Below are 24596 nucleotides of genomic sequence, written 5' to 3'. Positions count from 1 at the left end.
ATACATAAAACTTTGTGAAACTTGCTTTGCAAGTATCTACCTCAAGTCCTTGTTTGAGGGAGCATGCAACTTTCATGTTAGCTCTGAAAGGATTAATGAACTGCCTGAAATTCAGTCTTCTGTTGTATAGTATTTGCAGATACTAAGTCCCTGCTCGTGACAGAGAATGAGGAGAGGCTAGTGGTTCAATGATGGATGATAGGGAAGAAGGAGGGTGGCAGGCCAGCATTTTTTGTCATTATGGGAGAACTGTGGCTTGGTCCAGGAACTGTTTAGCAGAGTCCCTGCTCGTGACAGAGAATGAGGAGAGGCTAGTGGTTCAATGATGATGGGGAAGAAGGAGGATGGCAGGCAAGCATTTTTTGTCATTGTGGGAGAACTGTGGCTAGGTCCAGGAACTGTTTAGCAGGGAGCTACTGACAGAGCTTCCTCCAGGGAGGGACTCATCCCCTTTTTTATGATGTAGGTCAAATAAATCTAGATCTGAAACTATTCTTGAAAAGAATTCTAGACCAATTTTTGCACTGAATATGTACTCCTTATACTCAAGCTGGCACCTAATAGTGGATTCTGGTATAGTCATCGTATATGGGTTGACCAGTCATAGTTCCTGCTTTGACTAGCATGAAAGCAGTAAAGCTTCCTTCTGTTTTTATTGTGTACAAAAATGATCCCACATGTATAAATGAAATCAAAATAGGACTAAGTTTAGCAGTCCGTGTGGTTCAGGTGCAGGCAGGGAAAGGGAGTTTTTTTTCTATCCTTTGAGATTCCGGTCTCTACAAGCAATCAGATTTTCTAGAGTGTTTTGTATACAAAACCATCAGTGGTCTTGAAATTTAAAATGTAAAGCACTATGCTGCACAGTTGCCGTGAAGGGTAGATAGAGATGTCTATGTGTATGTGCCTATAAGAGGGTGAGTATTAAGTGCACTGAGCTTTTTAAAAGTCTTTTAAAATCTCAGTGGTTTAATGCACTTGGCCATTACTTGTCCTTTGTATAGTTTGACAAGGTTTAGTGGTACAATTAACGTTGCACTTTGTCTCCTCTCTGTCTTCAGTTCTTGAACAGATCTTTGATATGCTTTTTTTCAGTTTCTTCTTGCTTTCTTTGAACATCTAACATTCTTCATACAGTAACCAAGGAAATTGGCAGTGTTTAGTGCCCTACTCTGATCATAATCCTCTTCTGTGGGCAGAAATCCTTTGGAAAAAAACCAGTTTTTCATCAATTGAAGAAAGTGCTTGGCCATTTTCTAGCTCTAGTACTTTAGTCTCCTCTTGAATAAATTAGGCTTTGAGAAGTCAGAACTTGACCTTCAGACTGTGTTATCTGGCCTTGAAGTGTATCAAGAGCTACTGCTGAATAGCTATTTTTGCTAAAGTAAACCCATACTGATTATGCTGCATTGCTGTATATGAAGGGAGAAACTCAACAAACGGCACACGAGGTGTTGGTGTGAGTCTTATGCAAAAGATCAAATTTCCCCTTCCTTATATGTCTGTTACATGTTACTTTCAACATGCATAAGCAAGTGCCTGAAAAATAAGAAAATTTTCTTTACTTTCGATAAACTGAATCTACATCACTGAATGCAAAGAAAACTCATCACATTGAACCAAGGAATTATTCATACTTAGATGTGCTTTCTTCCTCATTTTCATGCAGTTGCTATAGGTACTGCCCATGCCCCATTCTTCCTCACTCCTTGTTTTTCTTCCTATGGTCAGGAACAGAGGCAAGACCAGCCCAACAAAACTGCCAACCTGCCTTAAGGACCTAAAGAAGTTATGACTGATCATGTATTTGGTTTGCATGGGAAGGTTTTGGTAACGGGGAGGGGAGCTCTACATGGGTGGCTTTTGTGAGGAGCTTCTGGAAAGTTCCCTCTGTGTCCAATGCTACCTGACTCCTGGGCTGACCCCATCATCAACAGTGGTAGTGCCTCTGGGATCATTTATTTAAGAATGCAAAAAAGGTTGTTGTGCAACTGCAGCAGAAGAGAGACAACATGTGAGAGGAACGGCCCTGCAGACACCATGGTCAGTGGAGGAGAGGGAGGAGGTGCTCCAGGCGCTGGAGCAGATATTCCCCCACAGCTGGTGGTGCCGACGTGGTAAGACAGCTGTCCCCATATGGGACCATGGGGATGTGGAGACCCCCCTGCAGACCCTAGGAGGCCCCCAAGCCACAGCAGGTGAGTGCCCAAGGCAGGCTATGGCAAGCCCACAATGCACAGGCTCTGGCAGGATGTGTGAGAAGAGCCCATGCTGGAGCAAGTGCAGAGCGTGAGGAGTCCTCCCCCTGAGGAGGCAGGACCAGCAGATACAATTTGTGGTGTACTGACTGCAGTCTGTGTTCCTTGTCCTGCTGCACCACCAGCAGGGAGGAGGTAGAGAAAATTAAGAGTGAAATTGAACTTGGGGAGACCGGAGGGGTGGGGAAATGTGTTATAAGATTTAGTTTTATTTGTCATTGGCTTTTTGTGATTTGATTGATAATAAAACTGGTTTCCCCAAGTTGAGTCTGTTTTGCCTGTGATGGTAATTAGTGAGCGATCTCTCCCCATCCTTATCTTGACCCACAAGCTTTTTGTTATATTTTCACTCTTCTGTCCAGCTGAGTGGCTTTGGTGGGCACCAGGTGTCTAGACAATGTCAACCCACCACAGATCAAAATGCCTCAACCGATACAATTCTGTGGTAACACTGGATAGTTTAGCCCAGTTCCAGTCTGTCTAAGTCTCTTACATTGGTAGTGACTTCCTAGAATTTCTGTTTTGAAGTTGTCCATACTCAGTCGCTTTCAACCCTTTATTTATGTTTACATTATTTCAAGGCAACCAGTTTTTCACAGTTTAAAGTAGTTATATAAGAACAGATTTACTCTGCTGCAGTACAGTTTATAATGGGTGCCTTGGGAACAGTACAAAGCAAGGCGAGTCAAACTTGAAGTTACACTTTCTGAGAATACACATCCACCTTCTTCACCCAGAGTTGTTAGGCTCTTGGCATGTATCTCATATTTCATCATAGTTCTCGTATTTCATCTCCTTTTTCTGGCAGATCCAAATGGCTGTCTTGGACTGCTGACCAGTATCTTCACCAAAACTCACGCTTGGGCATCAAAAATGATGACTTGGAGAGACATCTTTGATTCCTTTCTTTCCCATGCTTTGCACAGCCTTGCAGTTGGTGTCTTTGCCGATACCTTTTTTGTTTGGCACCACTAAAATTCATGTGGAGGACCGAGACCTGGGAGGAGGTGTTCAGTTTACACCCTTAATGTTTTTCCTTTATTTTCTACTAGAATCCTCTTTTTTTTCCCCCACTGTTCATTAGTGCATTCTGATTTCTTCACAGTCTTTTCATCACTCCTGTTGCCTATTGTATAATTTCTACTGACAACCTTTGCCCTAACATAGTGTTATGCTTTTTTTTTAGGCCACTTGGACTACTTTTCTGAGCTAGTCAGTCCAGTTCTCCAAGAGGTTAGCAATTAGATTATATCTAGACTGAATAGCAGTTGGAGCCCTCAGCTTGTCTTGTACTGGCCTGAAAGCCAGGCTTCAATAGCTCATCATATCCATCAGCTGCATATGCAAGTCCTCAATGTTGTCGTTTTCCCCTTGGTCCTGTTGATTGTAACTTGTTGGATTGGTGTCTGTCACTGCCTTTTTGGGTATCTTGTTTGACAAAAGTTGTAGGATGATCATAACAGAAATAAAATGCATATATTTATGGTAGTATGATCATGGCTTGTGTGTGGGCAAGCAAAGCAGCAGCCAGACAACCCAGCAGACCTCTGAATGTAGGGTATCACAACAAGCGTAGAGATGGGAAATGTGCTGCTGGCTTCTGTTTTCCTGTGTGACTGAAGATTGCTCAGTCTACATACCCCATTTTCATTTTAGAACAAATGATTAGAGGTAAACATTATCAAAACAGACTAAATTTCTGAAATTATCACCCCCTTTTAACTACATCACCCGCTTACTATCTTCCTTTTCACTTGGTTCCCTTGTTTTAGTCTGCTGCACGTGGTGACTATTACACTTTTGCCAACAGTTACAGGGGCTGGTTTCCATGCCCAGGTGCCCCTCATTTTTTTTTCTGTTCCTTTAGGGGTTTGGATTTGCCATCAAAACCTGCTGACAAATCTGTAATGATATAACAGTGTATAGTTGAACGTTTACGTGGTTTGAGTAGACTTACTGGTTTACTGCAGGATTTACTCTTTATTTGGATTTTATGTTTGGCCAGAGGGAGCAATGCTATGTGAATAAAAAAAGAATGTTCATAAGTGCTGAGGAATACATTTTTTTGTTAGGATACCTATCCTACAACAGTTAAACCTTGCTCTTACATTCCACTGATGACTAGAAACAGATACCCAGAGATGGCAGTACTGGACTGGAAGTCTGACCCAGCAAAGCAAGTTTTTTTGTCATATACCAAGTGGCAAAGTATTTCAGCATTGTAAAACAACCATTTATTACAGTAGGTTACCTTATGTGGCCTTTGTCATATTTGCTCTGGACATTCCTTGTACCACACCAGAAATACAGAGAAAATTTCCAAACTGTATCTTTAGCTAAAAATCTAAACTTTGCTTTGTCCTGGAGTCTACCTGATTTTCTCCTCTAGTGACCTTCAGGGGAATACACAGCTGATATAGCTGGTGATAAAGGCATTCTTCTCTTTTAAGCTGTGTTACAGTTCAAGCCAAAGCTTCTGTTTAAAATGGCCAAAGTGAAAGAGAGTTTTGAGAAAAAAATCTGTTCTCCTTTTTTTTTCTTATTTAAAAAAATCTATTTCAGGACTGCTGCAAAGGAAATAGGAAGCTAATTGGTCTCTTAACCGTGTTATTCAGAGACTTGGTCTTTCTCAGCTTTGCAAGAGATCTGCTCTACTGAGAAACCAGCAACATGGTGTGAAAAACCTGGTAGAAACAATAGGTACTTCTTTTTATAGCTGGTATCTCTTCAGAAACATAGACTGCAGCCAGAACGCGGCAGTAACAGATTTGCTTTCCCTTGTGCTGGAACACAGCATTCTATTTATCTCTGACAAGCGAAGGATATGTTGGACAAACTGCACTATTAAATACAGAAAGCCTCATTTAAATAATGTTAGTGCCTTGACATAAATAGGGACAAGCTATACAAACATGAGGCTGATAACATTTTGCCCTCATCTTCGTTGTACACAGAATACAAAAAACAGAAGTATATTTTAGTGGCTTCGTATTTAAATTTTCTTCTCTGTCTTCAGACATGACTCATTTTCATTTTCTGTTTGACAAACTTTTTTTTTAAAAAAATGAAATACTAAAGTGCCTTCTTAAGTCAGATTCTTTGAATCCTCCAGTATGATTGTTCCATCCCTCTTTTTAAGTCCAGTTAGTCTAATTGAATGTTTTGCATCTGTCTATGGTAAATGCATTCTAAATATTGCTTTTGTGTGTAGTAAAATGTAAACCTACATATTACTATTAAATATATAAAAACTATTTAAAGCTTGGACTTTGCAGGCAGTGTGGAAACAAAGGACTGAAGATAGTAATACCATAAATTTACTAATAAGGCTAATACACTGATCAGGTTCACTAAATTAACTTTTCATGAAGAAAAGTTCATATGAACGTACACTTTTATTAAACTGAATAATCAATTTTGGTCTGAATATTGATATCTTTAAGTCAAACAACAAGATTTTTGAATCTTTATCAGAAAGGGCTTGGTTTGAGGGCAAAACCTCTTAGCTATTACCAAGGGGATTTTTGTACCTTGCTTTTTTTTTTATAGCAATCTTCTGTGGATTTCATGAGAAATAATAAGGTAACTTTGAGTGAAAATAATGGGTCATAAAGCATGTACATTTAGCCTAAGCAGCTGAGCTGTGTTAGGAGGACTGTATGAGCTGAGCTCTATGAAGGAGCATTGTGATTCCAACACCAAGAAGTGGTGATGCTTGGCTTATGGGAGAATAGCCTGTGTACGTTTACTCAGTGGTTGGATTACGTTATGGTCTCAGCTGAGTTTTCAAATTACTTTCCCTTGTATAATAATTTTACCCAAGTTTCACAGAAATTCAACCATTAATTAATTTATTTTTAGTGGCTAGGAAGGTGTAAAACTCTATTGCCTTCCTGATCATCCACGTATTGGGTTTAGATTAATTGAAAAGCCATGCGTGCTGTGCACTGGAGTTGAGAAGGGACCTATGTTGGACTAGCTGCCTTTAAGTGATAGTATTAAGAGGACAGGAATAGGGAGCCATTTACCTTTCCCTGCACCAAGAAGTTTTGCAAATAGCCTTGTGTCAGGTGTTAATGTATAAAGTCATCATTAATAATATTTTAATGAAAAATAACTAAGACTTATCGTGGCTAGTAAGACATGGTTCTTCCATTTTGATTTAGAGGGTTAATGTGAGTAAGAGCCTGAAATTACTTGAGTATAGACAGCTATTCTAAAAATGAACTGTGTATTCCAAGTTTATCTTTATTCTGTAGTCTCTTTTTCATAACCATTTCGTTTTCATTATAGCTCTTCTTTTGAAGGACCTGGGAAAAGTTATTGACACCAGACAGTGTAAACTGCATTACCCCACTGAGATTTTTCAGAATTATAATGGTTACTCTAAATCACTCTAGGAACTGCTATGAACAAGATGGAAAAAGGTTTTCATAAATTTAAGAGTAGGTTTTCTTCTGGGAAGAGAGATTTAGGTAATGTCAGTAGATTCCTTCTTAGCTGTCTGGTGATAGGCACTGGTGACTCACGAATTTGCAAAGCAATACCCAAAGTTAATCTGCTGCAGCAGCCCTTGGGCCTTTCTACTTTTTCAGGTCTGAGCAGAACTTTATAATCAGTGCACAGCAGATGAAGTGATAGATGAAGCTAAGCCTACATTTCCACTGGTGCTAGGATAGGCTGAGGTTTGCCATTTAAATGCTAGACTGTATAATCTCCTGTTAACTATTTGCCTTTTAATGTCCAGTTTATTTCCATTTTAGACAGACAATTTTATTTCACCTATAAAGACTAGATCTGGGAACCTGCTCCATATCCGTTGTGAATAATTAATGCAGATAAATGATTTAGCTTCTGTGTGGTATGTTTATCTTGTATAAGTGCTCCTTCAACAGCTTAATCATTTGGCAAGTCTGTTAATTTTCTTTCATTTCTGATGTTCCATGGAAGTGTATTATTTGAATTTTTTGCTGGTAATATTTAAATTTCCTCACAACTTTACAGTTATTTACACACATCTTAACAGTTGATTTGACATATCTTTCACTGGTTGGAATCTCCATAGTTTGAAAGAGATTTTTGGTAGATTAACTTGAGACTCTCTATTTAAGTAAGTTATTTGATCCACCTCTACCTTTCCTTATAAATAATGTGCATTATTTTTAAGGAGTTTATTGTGGGGTTTACTTCTGTAGATCCCTTTGATTTCTTACTCCTGATTTGGTCCTTTATGGTAATAGCTGTTGATGGTGATAAATCTTTCACTTTTAACCTATTTATTACTGCCATTCCTACTTACAGGATGTTGAACTTCACAGTGTTGCTGTTGCTATTTAGTTCTTCAACTATTGTAATTTTTTGGGTCAACTGTCATCTAATTATCATATAGTTTACAAGAATCTGACTTTCTGCTCTAAAAGTAGTTGTACTATGAGTTAATTTTCCAACACATAGCAGTGGCTTTTTCTAGACTTTGCCTTTTTGTTCAGTTTTATGCAGGGAAATGAAATCTTCTGTAACTATTTTATTACTATCTATAATTACATTTTGTTTCTGTTGACCAGTATTGTAAAATTGAATGTATCAAATTCAGGATTAAGTAATGATATTTGTATTTTAGCTTCCCTGTTGTGTCTTTCAAACTCTGTTTCTCTTCAGTTTTACTGACGTTGTCTTTGCCATGATTGCATGTCTTATTGTCCTCATTCTGCCATTTTTTCCAGTATCACGATGTGATTGTCATAACCTTTGATTGAAAGAACTTTGCTGGTATATTTTTACACATAGCCTGTTACAATTTGGAGATCTGCATAATTTAACCTCCCTTTTTATAATACAACATATTTACACATCTAAAGCAGCAGTCAGGTGAGGAGGTACAAGTGCTTTGCCAATCTTCATGAGTTCAGTCTGTTACCTTGCTGTACAGAAACAGATTTCACTTCCCCTGCCCCATATTGTTAAAAGCAAAAATGAGGGGCTAATGCTGACTTGCCCAAAATCAGGTGGCAAGTATATCTTTTGAAAGTAAGAATTGGACCTTTTTGCCTGTAGGTAATATAAAGTATATTTTATTTCTTCTTTGCACTGCTATTCAGTTTCTGTTTTTTGTGCAATTTTGTAATTACTGGAATGGTCATAGGTAGGGCATGGAGTTTGTACCAGGAGTCTGAAGGAGGGGAGTGGCTCTGTGAGCTGCATCATACGGACAGTTGCCATAGTGCCACAGTAAATATAGTGCCACAGAAGATTATTACAGAAAATAAGTAGAAATTGTTTTAATTGATAAAATATGCATACTTTTAACATGAAATTTAACAAGTTTTTTAATACTTTCTAGAAGAATATTTAGGGCTAAAAAAAATTTTATGTTTTGCGGCAAGAAAGGTATTAATTGTTAGAGAAACGGACCTTGTCCGTCATCTTACGTTAGAATAAAGGCTGGAAATTAACATTATTTTTGCTCTTTGAAATGTCATTTTAAAAAAGGTTAGATTATGGAAAAAGTATAAAGTTTTTCTAGGTTGTGGAAGGAGAGGTAGACCAATTTTCCTAGACTTTGCTCTTCCTTCTTTGCAATTTGGTTTCATTGCAAGACAGAATATAGGAGCTGTGTTCCTTCTGCCTCTTGAAGCTCTACCATGTTCCAAATGAGAAGTCAAGATGTGTACAATTAGACATTGCATGCACCTTGTTTTAATGACAGATGTAGATTTCTGGAAACTGCAGGAATCCTTTTGGCCTGGAAATCTTCCCTTTGGAGGAAATACTGGAAGCTGACATTTTAACTGTAGACTGGGACATTTAAATGGAAAGTCTTGCATTCACAGCTGATAAAGAAGACAGTAAACTTTACTAATATGCTATTTGTTTCTAACAACAGTTGTGATTTAGCCTCTTAAATATTTTTATGAATGCAGAATTTTGCTGACTCTTACTAAACCAAGACAGACTGTTGCTAGAAGTCATAAACCAGTTCAAAATGCTAGAAGCTTCCAAGCACCTCCATTGTAGTTAAAATACACTGCACATTCCTCCACCCTTTGCCAATATCAATAAGCAAAAAATTTTGTCTAGCAGGCAGAAGGGTTGGGAGTTGGAGAACAAATGCTGCAGGCAAATAGCCTGATTTTTAAACTGTAGAGGGGGGTTAGCAGAGTATCAGGCCAGCATTTTAGAAATATGTGACACCCTGGAGTGTAAGATTTTTCAAAGCCTGGTTTTGCATACAATAATTCTGCATTTAACAAAAATGTGACAGAAGTTATAATGTAATTACAAAAATGTGCAGTGTTTTATTTGGGGGAAATAATTTTAGAAATCATAAGCTGAAGTTAGGGGCTTTTATCTTTATAAATAAAAGTGGCCTGTTGTTTTTTTTTAAAGGTGCTGACTACCCACTGTGTCAGTGGCTATACAGAAGCATTAAGAATCATATAAATGTCGGGACATATTGGTGTAGGCACCTAAATATGGAATCTGTGTCCTAGTGGTTCTTTTTCTGTGGGTTCTACCTGGCTTTTTTCACACGTTAGGACTTTGGTTTGAAATTTTAAATTCCTCAGTGCAGGGCATATGTTTGTGCTGTTTCTGCAGATTGGAACTTCCGAAACAGATGGCATGAAGATTCTGAAGAATCAGACTTGGACACCCTCTCTTAAAAGTCTATGAACACATTATTTAATTATTGTAGTGGAGATGACGGTTGAGTGGGGAAGAAGACTCGGGGGAGTAGAGTCCAGCTTTGCTTCTCTTGCTCCTCCCTCCTCCCACACTGCTTACCTTATGTGCTCTTTTACTTATTCTTTTATACAATTGCTGGTTTTTTGCTTCTTCTGGTGACTTTTTAGTGTAAAAACTAGGGTATTCTTTCTATTTTCCTTTGTTAAATATTTGATTATATTTTTCAATATTTATTTCACATTCTGAGTTCATGTGATTAGTGAAATATAAAAAGTAATATATTTAATTTTGAAGCAACATTTCTTATAAAAATAATTTTTGGAGGGATAAAGATGCATTGCACATAATTCTGTGATCTTGGCTGATTTTTAGTATGTTGAAAACTGAAAGAGAACATGTAGGAATGCTGTAACTCCTTGCCTGCTCCCATAGGTAGTGAAAATGATTAATGCTTGTCATGCTGAGCTTGGTGTTTTCCTCTTATAGGAAAATCTTGGAGCTGCTTATTTCTTACTTCCAGTGACTTAAGTAGAAGCTATTGAGGTGTTTCTTTTTCTAGCCTTGGGAAGAACTAACATCTCCTTGTATTTATAAACTAGACCGGAAAGAAGATTTCAGTGCTGCTGAGACAAGTTTTTCTACCTACTAATAGGTATAGGCAAGGGAAGTGAAACAGCTTGCTTTGGAGCAAAGTTTGAGAGTGTAGGATAATGAAAACTGTAATGAGAGCTGGTTCTCAATTAGCAGCTCTTTTCTTGTGTGCTACTTCTCAGACAAATTTTTCAGGGGAAAAAAAATGGAAGAAAGTGGAGATGACTGGCCAGTCAAATACACGGTGAGAGCCGCTAATAAAAGTAAAGTGATCATTCAAGCTTACTCATTTCTATAGGAAGTCAGCATGGCTGCATCTTTAGCATTGCTCTGCCACCCTTTAATTCTCAAAGCATCCTCTACTTCTAGGAAGAGAAGTATCGCAAGATATTTCCAAGGAAAAATGGGATTTTGAATTTATCCTTTTTCATCTGATCTGCTCCTCTTGGAATAAGTATGTTCTTACAATCTTACAAGAGACTTTGCTTCAAACACAGCACCAAGTGCATACTGAGCAACTTCTAATTAAAAAAACCCCTCAAAGATCACTCGAAGTGATGAGATTTACACCAATTTGTTAGGCAAAATGTGTGACAGAAGTTGATGAGAGTCTTATTAGGTGACTCTTGTCTCCTGCTGCATCTGAATCCCTTGCAAAGAAGAGAAAAAGGTCGCAGCATTTGTGTTTGATAAGGTACCCCATCATAGCTGTGAGCTGGGGTGATGTGTTCTCCTAGACTTGAGCAGGATTTGTTTCCCTATACTGAGAAAACTGAGTGAGAATACTCACAGAGAATATAAACTGGGTTTTTTTCTCATTGTTTTTTTTTTTGTTGTGTTGTTTTGTTTTGCTTTAGCTGAGCTCCAGTAGTCCAAGGCCACCTCCAAGGCATCCCACTCCCTGAGCTGAATGGCCACAGGCAGCTCATTATCATGGCTTGTGTTGCTGTCTCCAGCATTTTAAAAACTCTTTTTCCGTTTCTCTAGCAATAAGAGTGAAGTCATCTGCACTGCGACTCTTAACCCTTTTAAAAAGAATTTCTGTTAAAATATCCGTCAAGAGCCTCAGCATGGGCTGTACGTGCTCTTGCTGTAAAATAAGCATATCACTGAACTTGATGAGTGCCTGGGGAAAACTGCAGTTGCTGCTCTGTGCCATAGAGTCCCTAGCCAGCATGCTCACATGGATTCCCACCCTGGCTTTATTGCGGGAATATTAGGAAACAGAATGGAATATTTCAGCTGGAAGGGACTTAGAACAATTGTCATTGCTTGGAAAGTTACTTCAATTGTTACCTTTGCTTTCACCTTCTCTGCTGTCTCTCTCCTTTCTGGCATTTCAGCCTCTAAAATCCTTTAGGTTCAGCCTGACATAGAGTTGCTGGACAGACTAATGAAGCTGTCTGTGACCTTCAGTGCTGCCCAGAGCAGGACCTCTATTAAGGTGATGGGACACTGTTTCCTCTAGTCACCCCTACAGTCCTCCATCCCCTTCACAGTGCACCTGCCAGACACATCTTTTGATTTCTTCTTTGAGTCCTTGTAAATATTGCAGGAATTTAAATCATTTATGCTGGTTTATTGTGAATGGCCAAACATAATTTCTGTGTGACTGGAGTAGGACTTTGTGTATGTGGAGCCAGTCTCTGCTGCAAGCAGGCTGCATTGCTGCTGGTTTCTCTTGCTTAGCAGTGGGAATGCTGCCAAAGCATAGACATCTTACAAAACCAACCACAGCCATCCCCCATGCCTGCTTTGGCAGTATTAAATTCAGTAGCAATGTGGTCTTTTTGCCTTTTGGATTAAATGGAAATACTGGGATGCAGCTTAGGCCTGTGGAAACATTGGAACTTCTGTCTCTAAGGGCTGCTATTTCTCTTGAATGTCTCAGCTTTCAGGTGCTTGATTCATGAGTAGGGAGAGGTTTTTCAGCACTTTAGGAGCATGAATTTAATGTTTGCTATATCCTGAAGATTGGTGTTGTGGCAAGGGTGGCTGAGTATTGTGTGGAACTCTTGACCTGCCAACACTGATTAGGTGCAATATTAAAGCAAATATCATAGGCTTCGTACTCATTTGATGTGCAGGGCCAAAGTTTGGAACCAAACTTCTGTATCTCTTTAGTTCCACTGAAAAAATAGGTTTTTGTAGAGGAGTAAGGCCATTAGTGTGCTTTAAAATCTCATCGTTGTTTACAAATGGAGTCCTTTTTCCTTGATCTGATGTTTGGAAAACATTAGTGAGAGAACCTGTTTTTTTTAAAAATTATTTTTGGATTTTTTTCTCTTGGTGGGAAGATGCAGGTGGCAGGAGATACAGTTGGAGTTTCCTGCTCACTTTCCTACCAACTTCAGCACAAACCAGAGAGGGAGCTGCCTTGACAAGTTGGAGCACAATACATTGCTGCTTGTTTATTAGATGCTTGAAATGAGCGTGTATTCGGTAAGGCAGCTGTTAAGAATGACTGACAGTAACAGGCTTGTTTGTCTTTAAAGTGAGAACTTGTATCTTACTGTTTAATGAGGGATTTACAATGGTATTTAGGTTTTGTGCATAAATTTCAGGAGAGTTTTGTCTTGCTTTCTCATGAATATGGATAAATTCAATAAACTGAGGGGAGTATTTTACCAGTTAAAGGCATCTTGGGCACCCTTTAAACTGAGGATGTGTGTGCAAGAATTCCAGTTCTTACGTGTCAAAATTTGAAGCCAGTATGTAATATCTCCTGTTTTATTGTCTACAGAACTGTGAGCATCTTGAGTCTGATTGCCATTCTCTGAACTAACCCCTTTATCAAATCTTTCTACAGTTCTGCAGTCATAGAATTCTTGAGTTTCACTGTTTATGCTGTGTGGTTTCTTTTTCAGCTTACTTAAGAATGTACAGTTTTGTTGCATTTATTTATCTCTCCATTAATGGTTTGTTTTTTGAAGCTAATGCACCAATCTGGCCAGTCTCCTATGGCAAGGGATATCCAGTGGCCAGATTTAGTAGCGAAATATGCTTTTCTTGGCTGCTCTGTTCCTAATTATGCCATTGCACTAGAGAGGAATGGCTGTCTTTCATGTTGCACTGTGTGTGTGGGTTCCTGTCTCAGTCACGAAGAGCTGAGAGAGCAACATATATGGAGTAACTGAAGCAAAGATTAAACTTATGGATGTTTTAGACTTTTTATTTATTGCAGGTAATCAAAGTGTATAGTGAAGATGATACTAGCAGAGCTTTGGAAGTACCAAGTGATATAACAGCCAGGGATGTGTGTCAGCTCTTGATATTGAAGAACCACTATGTTGATGACCACAGCTGGACTCTCTTTGAACAACTTACCCACACAGGTTTAGGTAAGACTAATAATATATAAAGATATGATGTTAAATAAGGTGTTTGGTTTTCATTTTCACATGGAAGTACGATTCTATTAGGCTTGGAAGCAAAATGATGGGAAGTTTCTTCTGAATTTTTAATTTTTGGGGTTGTTGCTTCTGATTATTTTTGAAAGCATAGGTATAAACTAGATTTTTTTCATGGTACATTTGCTTTGCACTGTTTCATCTGCATCTGTAAGAACAGTTTGGAAGACACTGACAATTAAAGTTCTCACTGCAAATTCTTCCTTGCTCTACCTTGGTTTTATCTGGCAGTCCTTTCTCTCTTATGGGTGGTGTTTGCTGCTTATCTCTAGAAAGACTTGGGTTATTTTCACTGGAAATAAAATCCTATTTGTTCCTAGCACACCTGAGTGAAATATTGGACATCAGGGACTGAAAGAGGTTACACAGTGCTATTTTATCTTTACTATAGGACTCGGTTTTCAGAAATAATATCAGAGTGGGCTGTCAGTGTTTTCCTTCACTACATTCAGTTTGGCTAGATTTATGGTGAACTCTGGGACAGTGCTACTTTAAAAGGAAAACAAAACCATTCTTCCAAACTTCCACGTAGGACCAGTGAACTGTATTGAAGCAATGCCATGTGTAGTATTTTAACTTGCTGGTAACAAGATGTTCTAAAGTTCTTTCACATTGTCAGTGTTCCTCTAGTGTAGTAAAACTTCTCTTTTTCTATTGTACAGTTCAAGATGTGTAATCTGTGGTTTCAAAATATAACGTCTGATCTCTGTTCCTTTTTGAAGTGTATAGGTGTACTTTTGCACTATAAAAAACGTAAGGAATATTAATTGTAGGGAGAAAGGGGATGTTTGCAGAGATGTAAAAAATGCAGAATACAGGAAAGACTTTCCTTAGCAAGAGAGGAGTTTAGAAGCCCACCTGCAATGTAATATTAACTGAATCTCAAGTTAGACAATAGTACTTGCTTTTTCAGCACAGTGTTTCAGTACTGTGCTGTGTATGCTTTTGATAAGAAATTATGTTAGAAAAAATATACTAGAAGACAAATGCCAAAGAAATATGGTTATAATTTCACATCACTCAAAATTTTCATGTTGTTCTTGAACTTTGGCACTGTACTAGAGCTAAAAAAGGTAGTACTTCTGCAACTTCAAGGCCAGTTCCATCTGCTCGTGCAAAGTGTGGCTGGAAAAAGAGGATGTTCTGGATGCCTTCCTGCATTCTAAAATACATAGAAAACTCCATGGAATTCTTAATTCTCAAAAGGGACTGTACTGGTACCTGGTAACTCCAGTTCTGTTGATTTAAAAAAAATGTACACAGCACAAACAAAAATCAAACACCCCCACAAACATTCTCCCTGGCCACTTCCTCCCTCCCTCCCTCCCAGATATTGAAATATGGCTAAAGCTATTGTTAGAGTCCCTTTCTTCCTCTGGATGTATCTAGGAGATCCGGCCCTGTGCATTTATTGAAAATAAACTTGACTGTGCATCTCTGACTCAATTATGTTTATCAGCTGTATTTTAAGGATGAACTACAAAAGCTAAAACTATTTTCTGCCCTTTTATAGTCCTTTATCCTATGAAGGCAGACACAAATGTTTTTCAAATTTCTTTTCTTGCTTTGTAAAATTTCAAAGATATTGGTAACCTTTTGCACTGAATATATCAGCTGTAAGATGCTTCCAGCTCAGAGGAAGGTCAGAGTTAAATCTGGGTTGAGGTTGAAAATGACTGGTATAGAAGAAGAGATAGAAAAATGGCTTTAGAAAACAGTACTATACAAATAGCAGATGTGTTTTCTGTATTTTGCAGGGTAGCTGGTGTTTAAGTAGTGTAGTAAGTATTGAAGAAGATGCCTTTGAGCAACCATGCCAGAACAATAGTGGCACTGTTTCTTCAGCTTTCTGTATGTGCACAGTACACTTTTTAACAAGTAGTGTGTTTTCTTCAATCTGGAGGATTTCCTGGAAGATTTCAATATCAGATAGTTAGTGAAATCAATTTTCCTAATATTCTGATATTCTCGAAATTGCTGAAGACCTTCATTCACCATGCAGTCTTACAATGGCTCTGGCTGCTTGCAGTGTAGTTCTAGAAAAAGGTGAATGCTTAATTTTAAAAGTAAAATAATTTCCTCGATGATGAGGTTGGCAATACAACATTACTGGCCAAGGAAAGGAACAATTTGAGATACCCCCTATGTATTTTTAGAGTACTGAATGATAATGGAGTTATTTTCATGATGCTGGTTTAGATCTGGTTTTGTTAGAAAGAGTTAACATATTCATCTTGACTTGCTTTAAGTATATTCTTAAACACTGGAAGAGTAGTTTGAACAAATACTTTTCAAACGATGAGTTATTTTGGGATTGTTTTCTGTTTGTTACTGTTGTATGTTTTACCCATGTGAATTTGGAAAGTATTTTTTATCTCATAAGTTAGGTGAATAGATATTGAAAGGAGAAGTGCTGTGAGCAAATGTGTGTGTCTGTGTAAACTCCAGGATTACATGGATTAATAATTCATCCATCAATTAGTGAACATTTTCTTTAAAATCTAACAGCAGTCTGAATAGTGCTGAATTGGATGTAATTGCATGAATCTTAGTGAGCTGAGCACAGTGTTCTACTTTAATCAAGACAGACATGAATTACATCACTGGATTGTGCCTTCATTGCTGTGTAGAGGTATCTGCTGAGAAGGTTTAAAAAGGAAAAAAATCCCAACTCCCACCTACAGCAAAGCATAAACCCACGGTCTCTATATTTCAGTTTTCACACACATATATGCCCTTGGGTGCAGAGCTCTATTGTTGAGCACTAAGGGTGGTTGTGTCCTCACTGCTGCTGCCTCGGCAGCCAGGAAGCTCAGCTTTCCTCCCTACCTCCCAAGTTTTGCATAGCACGGGTTCTGCTTCAAATATCTGAAGTTCAGCAATTCTTGCAGCTCTATAAATCAATATATTTCAAAACTGTGTCTTTCTGGTATGTGTTCTTTTAACTGGTATGTGTTCTTTTAACTTGAATGGTTTTCACAATGTCTAAGATCATTGAAAGCAGCTGAAGTGTGCCTAAATTTGGATGATGCCATGCCATCCCTACCACTGAGTACCTTGGTGCTGGGAGTCCCATACTGCCACTGCAATTCCCCTGAGCAGGGCAGGCTCTGAAAACAGAACAGTTTTCCATAACTGCTCTCATTTGTAAGGCAAGTACTATCTTCATCCAGAAATTTTTCCTTGTATACTGAGAAATTTTTCTGCTGGCTGTAAACAGTTTTCTGTTTGCTTCTGCAGCTGAACACACATATTCTAGGGGCTCCTCTTTTGAATAGAGGGCAGTGCCTTGGCCAGGCACATGAGTATCTTTCTGTCACATGTTGATTTCACTCTGCATTCTTTCAGGTAGTCTGTGAAGGCTGGGAAGGCTCATAAAGCACTACCTGTGCAAAAGTGCTGAGCAATGTCTTTCTTTTTTTTATTTAGTTGAATTTTTTTCTCCACTGGGTGGCTGGAGAAGAGGCTTTTTGAAATGTGTTCTATCATGTACTCCAATATTAAATGTTTCATGTACATTAAATACTTTCCATAGTTAAGGAGGCTGTTGTGGACTGTAGCAGGTGCTCCTCATGTTAGAGATAGCAGTAATAAAGAGATGATAGAAAGGGATGTGGAAACTCTCCAGTCTAGTTGGAAGACAAAAACGTTCTACCTAATCTAAAAGGCAGCTTTTTATGTCCCCATTTAGGGTTTTGATTACAGGGCTGTTTTTTGGAGGGCACTCAGTGTTTCAGTTCCTTCAAAAAAGTAAGTTTACTCAGTTATAAAATATTTTTTTGCTGTGACACCTTAAAAATAAAGAAATATCAGCACCTTTACCCATCCTTTGGGGTGATGCACAATGTCATATTTTTCTACCAAGAAGTAAGTCTTGAGAAAATGGTGTTTTCTTAAATGTCACAATGCCAAGCATTTAAGAGTTTTAAATGTCATCTCAGAGGAGCACTTTCTCTCTATAAAACTGAAGGAAAAAAATGCTGGTTTTAACTCAGAGCTTCAGTTCTTTGCCCTTGCATCTGAAGAATGTGTTTTGGAGTAGAACAACCTGTACAAGATTTCAAAATGCTTACTTTCCTTTCACTATTTTTGGGTATTTTTTGTTTTCTGAATTTCTTTATGGTTTTATTTGCTTCATTTAATCTGATTACAAAATGGGATTTTCATATAGCATCCTTAATCTCTGTCTTTTTGGACTCAAGAATCAGTTAAATTCAATGAAGAGTGAGTTAAATTAAATGGAAGTTTAACTTTGCTCTGCTTTATCTGTAGATCATGAGAGTTCTTTGTCTTCTGATAGTCATGAGCTTGATTTTTGCTTTTGCATTTTCTTTAATTTTTTTGTTTGTTTGTTTTCTTATAGGAAGAGCTATAGAAGACCATGAATTAGTGATGGAAGTCCAGTCAAATTGGGTAATGGAAGAGGAAACCAAACTGTATTTTAGAAAAAATTATGCAAAATATGAGTTTTTTAAAAATCCACTGGTAAGTCCTAACATTATATCCGTGAAGTGGTGCAGTTACTGTTTCTAAAAAAACCAGTCTTTTTTGGTGCACACAGATAGTCAGAGTTTAAATTTTTTAGTGTAACAGGAGTCAAAAGGAATAATCAAGAGGGAATATGTGAAATACAGCAATGTATTGTAGTGCATGATCATTGGCTGGTCCCTTTCTTACACTTGTAAAACATCCATGTTAATTTTTTATGTTTGGGAGTGATGGGAGCAGCAATTGGGTTTAATTGTATTGAAATTTGCGCATGGACATAAAACAAAATTAAATTTTTGCAACTCAGTGAACTTTTCATCAAGTGACAACATAATATAAAATGAAGCAGTGTGAGGCGGGGCACCTGTAGGAAAGATGATTTTATTGTGAAGTGAAAATTGAATGTTCTGGCCCAGCACTGCCAAATTGCAGCTTCTTCCAGCTGTAGCTAAATGGCAACTGACGCAAAAGGCCATGAGCAGCCATAACCTATTAGGGGTAAGTGAAAGTGAAAGTGAAGCCAAAGTTAGCATACATAAGGAGTGGAAAGAGAGCAGAGATACCTTGTAACTCAGGGATGTTGCCAAAGGTTAATGCTGCTGATTCAGACCTTGGCTGATGGCAAAGGCCATGGAAGCAGTCCTGGCTCAGCGGAAGGAACTTACCATCTGGTTGCTCCATGGTGTATTTGGACATCTCCTAATGCTGTCTCTTATAAAACCAGCTTCTTTCAGATGTAAAAGGGAGAAATAGCAGAACTGTGTGGGGGCTTAGATAAAAGGTAAAAAGTGAAAGGGAACTCAGACTATCTATCTATGAAAAAGATAAAAAGGTAAATGTAAAGGTAACAAGAAATATAAGAGTTTTGGGAGTTTTTTTGTTTGATTGACCTGTGTGTCTCTGGACAAATCACGATAGATTTGTCCCAGATATGGAGATATCACTACACCAGTGAAAAATTTTTCAGCTTGAGATGGTCTGCAGTTAGTAAAGAGGCTTTCACAGAATCACAGAATGGGTCAACCTCCCTGCTCAAGCAGTCATCCCAGAGCACATGGCACGGGATTGCGTCCAGAGGGTTCTTGAATATCTCCAGTGAGAGAGATTCCACAACCTTTCTTGGCAATCTGTTCCAGTATGTGACCACCCACACAGTAAATAAGTTCTTCCTCATATTCAGGGGGGACTTTCTATGCATCAGTTTCTGTCTGTTGCCTCAAAAAATTAAGTTTATGTATTGTTTAACCAGTGAGTGGAGCCAGCTGTGGAGCGTGGCGGACCTGCAGCTACACCAGCTTCAGCAGCTATAGCTAAGCAGAGTTCTTCTGGGTGTTCTGGTCCCAGCTGTAGCAAGAATGCTTTATCACAATGAATTAATATGAATTAACCCTCCCAGAAATTCACTTTCATTAAAAATGGAAATTGCTGGACATTAGGTGGCCAAGGGAATATTAACTTAAAAATTTGTCCAGGCCTTGAGGAAACATTATTTGTGATGGTCGAACCCTTGTTTGGTTCATATCTGCATGACTGTGTTGAACACCCCAGCTGTAGGTCTGTCCCATAAATTATCCCATGAGCTTTCCTTGATAATGAAACTGGCATTTTAGTTGTAGACTTTTAACCCCATCCTGTTTATGTAGTCAGATTTTTTTTGTTAATTTGTATAATAATAGAAGATTAAAAAAAAACCCTGAGACAACCTTTCTGTGTTAGTGGAAGATATTCCAAAATATTTTACTGGGTTTCTAGTATAATGAAAACAATAGAAAACAGTGCACTTCTCAGCATGTTGGTGTATAGCCTCCTTACTTTGTAGCATATTGACTCCCCAGGCAAGTCTTGTGTGTCAACAGCAATAGAAATTACTGCTAGAAAAACAACACTAAGGGCCAAATATTGCAATGTGATTTGCACTGGTGTCTGAAACCCTGCTCCAGAGACTATTGATGTTTTCTCAAAATTCTGTGTTTTTCAGCAAATAATATATAGCATGTGCCAAATTTTGGGATGATATTAAGGTAAGCTTAAATTATTGGATCAGGGAATCTTCAGTGTCTTGCACTGCTCTGAGAACTTAAATTACACATACAAAAGAGAAAGTTTTGTATTCATTTCTACAGAACTTTGATACAAGTTCTTGTTGTTACAGAGCTTTTTTCCAGATCATATGATATCCTTTCCAAGTGAGACCAATGCAGCTCTAAGCCACTCTGGGATATTACAGGTATGTAATCCTTGAATGAAGATGAACCAGCACAGCTCATAATTTCCCATTATCTGTGCTGTGTGAGCACAGTTCCTTATTGCTGTTGGATCTGTTGCTAAGTTTTGAATAACTCAAGACATGGTTAATAACTTTTTTCTTCAAGAGATAAGAAACAATGTGACCCTTCCTAGCAGCTATTATATGTCCACACTTGGAAACTTGGACATCCTTTAAGAATCAAAAAGCACCAAAACAAAGGAAATACAGGGAAAACATTAAATACCTTTACTGGGTATTTCAGGTGAAAGACCCTTTTTCCTTAAATAGGTGGAGGAGTGCTGAACAAACTTAGCAGCAGGCTATGGTAGGATACCAAAATACTGGTGGTGTGACACAAATGGATATAAAAAAGAGTTAAATAGTTAAACTTAACGAGTAGAAAATTTAGACTGACTAGTATGATTTGTTAGCTTGAAGGCTACTGTAGCCTTCAGAAAAAATTATGGTAGGTCACTCAGTGTTAGTCAGCTTTTAAGCAGATACAAGATTCTGATTTACAGTGGGAATAATGAAATGAAGATACAAAATGACTGTATCAGGGATCATCGTCTTACTTTCAAAGAGGGGAAAAATGAGTAATAAAGGTGGAAGCATACACATCACTCTTGTTTGCTTGTCATTAGAAAAATTAAATAATAGAAGAAGAACTTCCACTGGTCTTAAGACAGCAACCCTGTGCATGAGTTTTGGGCATAAAGAATGATTGGAAAGGCAGCATAACACAGGATATTTAGGGCAGAAACAAAAGAAACACAGAAATTACAATTTAAAAAAAAATCTATATGATAAGGTCTACCTTAGCATCCACCAGTAAATGAAAACCATTTTAAGTAACTAATTCTCAAAGCACTCTTTCATATTAAATAATTATATCCTTATAAAAGTGGATTTTAATCAAGATGTTAAGATTATCCCAAATATAGTAAAAATTTTTGTGAATTAGATTTGACACACATTAGATTCTGTAATTTTTACAAACCTAAATAAAATTTTTGTGATTTCCGAAGTCCTGCAAATCTAATGAAAATGTTTCCCTGTTGCCACCTACATAATACAGATTTTGCAGTCTAGCATAAACATTTAATTCAGAAAATTCTGTCCCCTATGTTAATAGAACTTTATATTTTTATGTTAATAGAACTTTTAATATCTTTATATATATAAATATTTATATTTATATTACATTTTACAAATGTAATTTAGTAGTTCAAAAAATAATGAAGACTTTTATAAGAGAACTGTTTGCCATATATTCTTGTGAAGAATTTCTTTAAGCCCATATTGTGAGATCTAGAATATGTTCAAAGCTGCTAGGTAAGATTACGAATCATTCTAAGTATATATCTAGTTCCTTGCCATTTTGGTAGCTTGAAAAACATGTTGCAAACTCTCCTCTGTTGCTGTTTTGTGTTGTATTGTATGCTTAATTGTATTTCATTGAATGAAACTTAATAGGCACAAAGAAGAGAATACCTTGGTGGATTGTGCAGCCATTGTGCACATTTCAGCAGAAACTGTTGGGTAAATTGTTTACAGTGAGTCACTATCTCCTTGGAAACTTTCATTAAGACAAGTTAATGGGCTGCATTATTATTTGTGATGTGCATGGTTAAGTATCAAAAGATACATTAGTTTGACAATTCAATGCTTACAAGTGATTAAAAATCACTTCTGATACTTTGACATCCTTTTGTGGATTGAGCTGTAAGCAAGTAAAATGTTTTCAAGGTCTGTTTTTCTTAACTCTCATTGAAAGTGGAAGAGTGAGTATTTTGGCTGATGATTTTGAATCAGAGCAGATTCAAAAAATTCATTGTGGTAGAACAGAGCCACAAAAACAAAAGAGATGTTCATGACTCTCCTATCCATTTAGCATGTGTTAAGTAAAAGTACTGTCTGGGATATACTGAGTGTCTATGTATACCAAAGAGAGAGGTTTAATTGCTGCTATGAATTAGCCTACAGAGAAGGTGTGTCACTGTACTGATCAGGGTATAGCAGCTCTGAGACACAATGCTGTATGTGCATGTGTAGTGGTAGGCAGTCTGGGTCATTTGGAACTTGCTTTAGGCTATTTTTGCAAATTGGATGTTTTAAAATATGTCAAAAATGAACATAGTATGACAATTTTAAGATCATTATTAAGAGCCAGGCTTTCATTTCTTTAATCTCCCTGCCATAGCAAGTCCCTCTTTCCCTCACCAGTTTCTCACATGACTGCCATTCCAGGATTCAGGCTGAAACAGACCTGCACTGCATTTCAGTCTCTTGCCAATCTCCTGGATGTTGCTTTAATCTCCCCACTGCCTTACTCTGTCTTCCACTCTAGGTTTTGTTGGCCTCCCAGTCTAAACCTTTCAGGTGGACTGAAGTCTACAGGGGACAATAGTGGGATTCAGAATCAATTCTTCACTAGAATTACTTGGTGCTTCCAAAATTTTTCAGCAGGTTCAGGGTAAAAATCCAGCTCATTTCCAGTAGTATTGGTCTAGATCATGGCTAGCTGTCATCACATCTTTGAAGAAATCAGTCATCAAATTCAACATGATTCACAAAGTCTAGTGTAATGATGGCTTATTTAACTCCCTGAAACACTGCATATGTTTCAACTCCTTAATGCTGTCTGTATCAGTATCTGAAGGACGTGGTGGCATTTGACACCACTCCACTTATCAGGGTATATATTTTTCTGTGTGGGGAAGAGGGTGCAAGTTTATTTCTGCATATTGTGTGACCAGTAGTCCCTGTCTGCAGTGTACCATCATTTAGCTCTCCCTTATTCTTCCAGTACTAAGGATTTTTCTTATTTTTATCTGCATAAACAGGGATCCATTTCTTCCTTTAACAAACTTGTATGTACCTCCATTAAAAAAAAAACCCCAACAAAACAAAGGGCAACAAAAAAAAACCCCAAAAAACCAAGCTGAAACAAAAAACAACCCAAGGAAATTTTCTTCCCTACTATAATTCATTTTTGGCATTTATTACAGACATTCAGTTCTCACTCTGAAATATTTTTACTGCTCATCCTTCTGACAGTTAATGGTTTTGACTACAGCTTGTTCATGTTCTATTTTCTCACATAGTCCTCAGCTGTCTTTCCTTAGAAAGGAAAAGATGGATTTAAGATTGCCTTTTTCCTAGCATTACTGCTACTTTATTTTAATTGATAGCATGGGTGCAACACTGACTGTCGAAGCTTAGCATTGTATTGCTCCTCCACTTTGGTCTGCTGAGTAAGAGAAGTGTTTTTCATGACAGCATTTCTGGTTTGAAGCTCTTATGGCAGAAATCCTGGGGAAGACACTTGTGCAGGCAGGAAGCCAACCACTCCTTTTAGTTTCAGCAGAGACATTAAAGCCTAAAAAGATGCTCTTTTGTTTTTGCATACATTGGCTTGTTTAGATTTTCTTAAGGCTTTAATTTGACTTTGTTTATGGATTTTATACTTTTTCAGTTCAGCCTGCATATTTCCCACCAGTGAACCTGTTAGTACATGGCAAAAGGGAAGATGAACAGCCGAAACATGTACCAAAACCTACCCGTCTGCTTCAGTGTGGCTAAAATAGCTTTAACTTCATTTGCACACAGCTGTGTGGAAGCAGCACGTGTAGCTAGATGCACCTGGGCTTACTGTAATTGAGCTTTCAGGTGAATAGCAGTGAAGCTGCTCATAATGCAGTGCTGGTGGTGGGCCGGGCACTGCCCTGGCCAGTGGAGCCCTGCTTGTGTTACTGTATTCACACCAGCTCAGGTTGGACTGCAGCTGGTGTGGTCCGTGCATCTCACTGCAAGGCAGGAAAACAATAAAAGTCAAAGAAAACTTGTATATCTTGGTTGGATTGTATTATTTAGTGGCCAGAGAACTTGGTGTGCTTCCAAAATAGTGTTTACTTT

At 37.9% G+C, this 24596-nt stretch overlaps 1 protein-coding gene across 1 annotated transcript in view; it reads left to right on the top strand.

Moving 5' to 3' along the window:
• Nucleotides 1-24596, top strand: part of GRB14 (growth factor receptor bound protein 14) — a 58640-nt gene that overhangs the window by 19844 nt on the left and 14200 nt on the right. Inside the window, exons 3-5 of the mRNA XM_041473389.1 lie at nt 13717-13873; nt 18306-18427; nt 20583-20657. Coding sequence (XP_041329323.1) covers nt 13717-13873; nt 18306-18427; nt 20583-20657 — 354 coding nt within the window. The remainder of the gene's footprint in view (nt 1-13716; nt 13874-18305; nt 18428-20582; nt 20658-24596) is intronic.

The sequence above is a fragment of the Pyrgilauda ruficollis genome, unplaced genomic scaffold, assembly GCF_017590135.1.
Source record: "Pyrgilauda ruficollis isolate IOZ18807 unplaced genomic scaffold, ASM1759013v1 scaffold3, whole genome shotgun sequence".
NCBI lineage: Eukaryota > Metazoa > Chordata > Aves > Passeriformes > Passeridae > Pyrgilauda > Pyrgilauda ruficollis.
The sequence above is the reverse complement of the archived record's forward strand: the minus strand, read 5'-3'. Positions and strand labels throughout refer to the sequence as shown.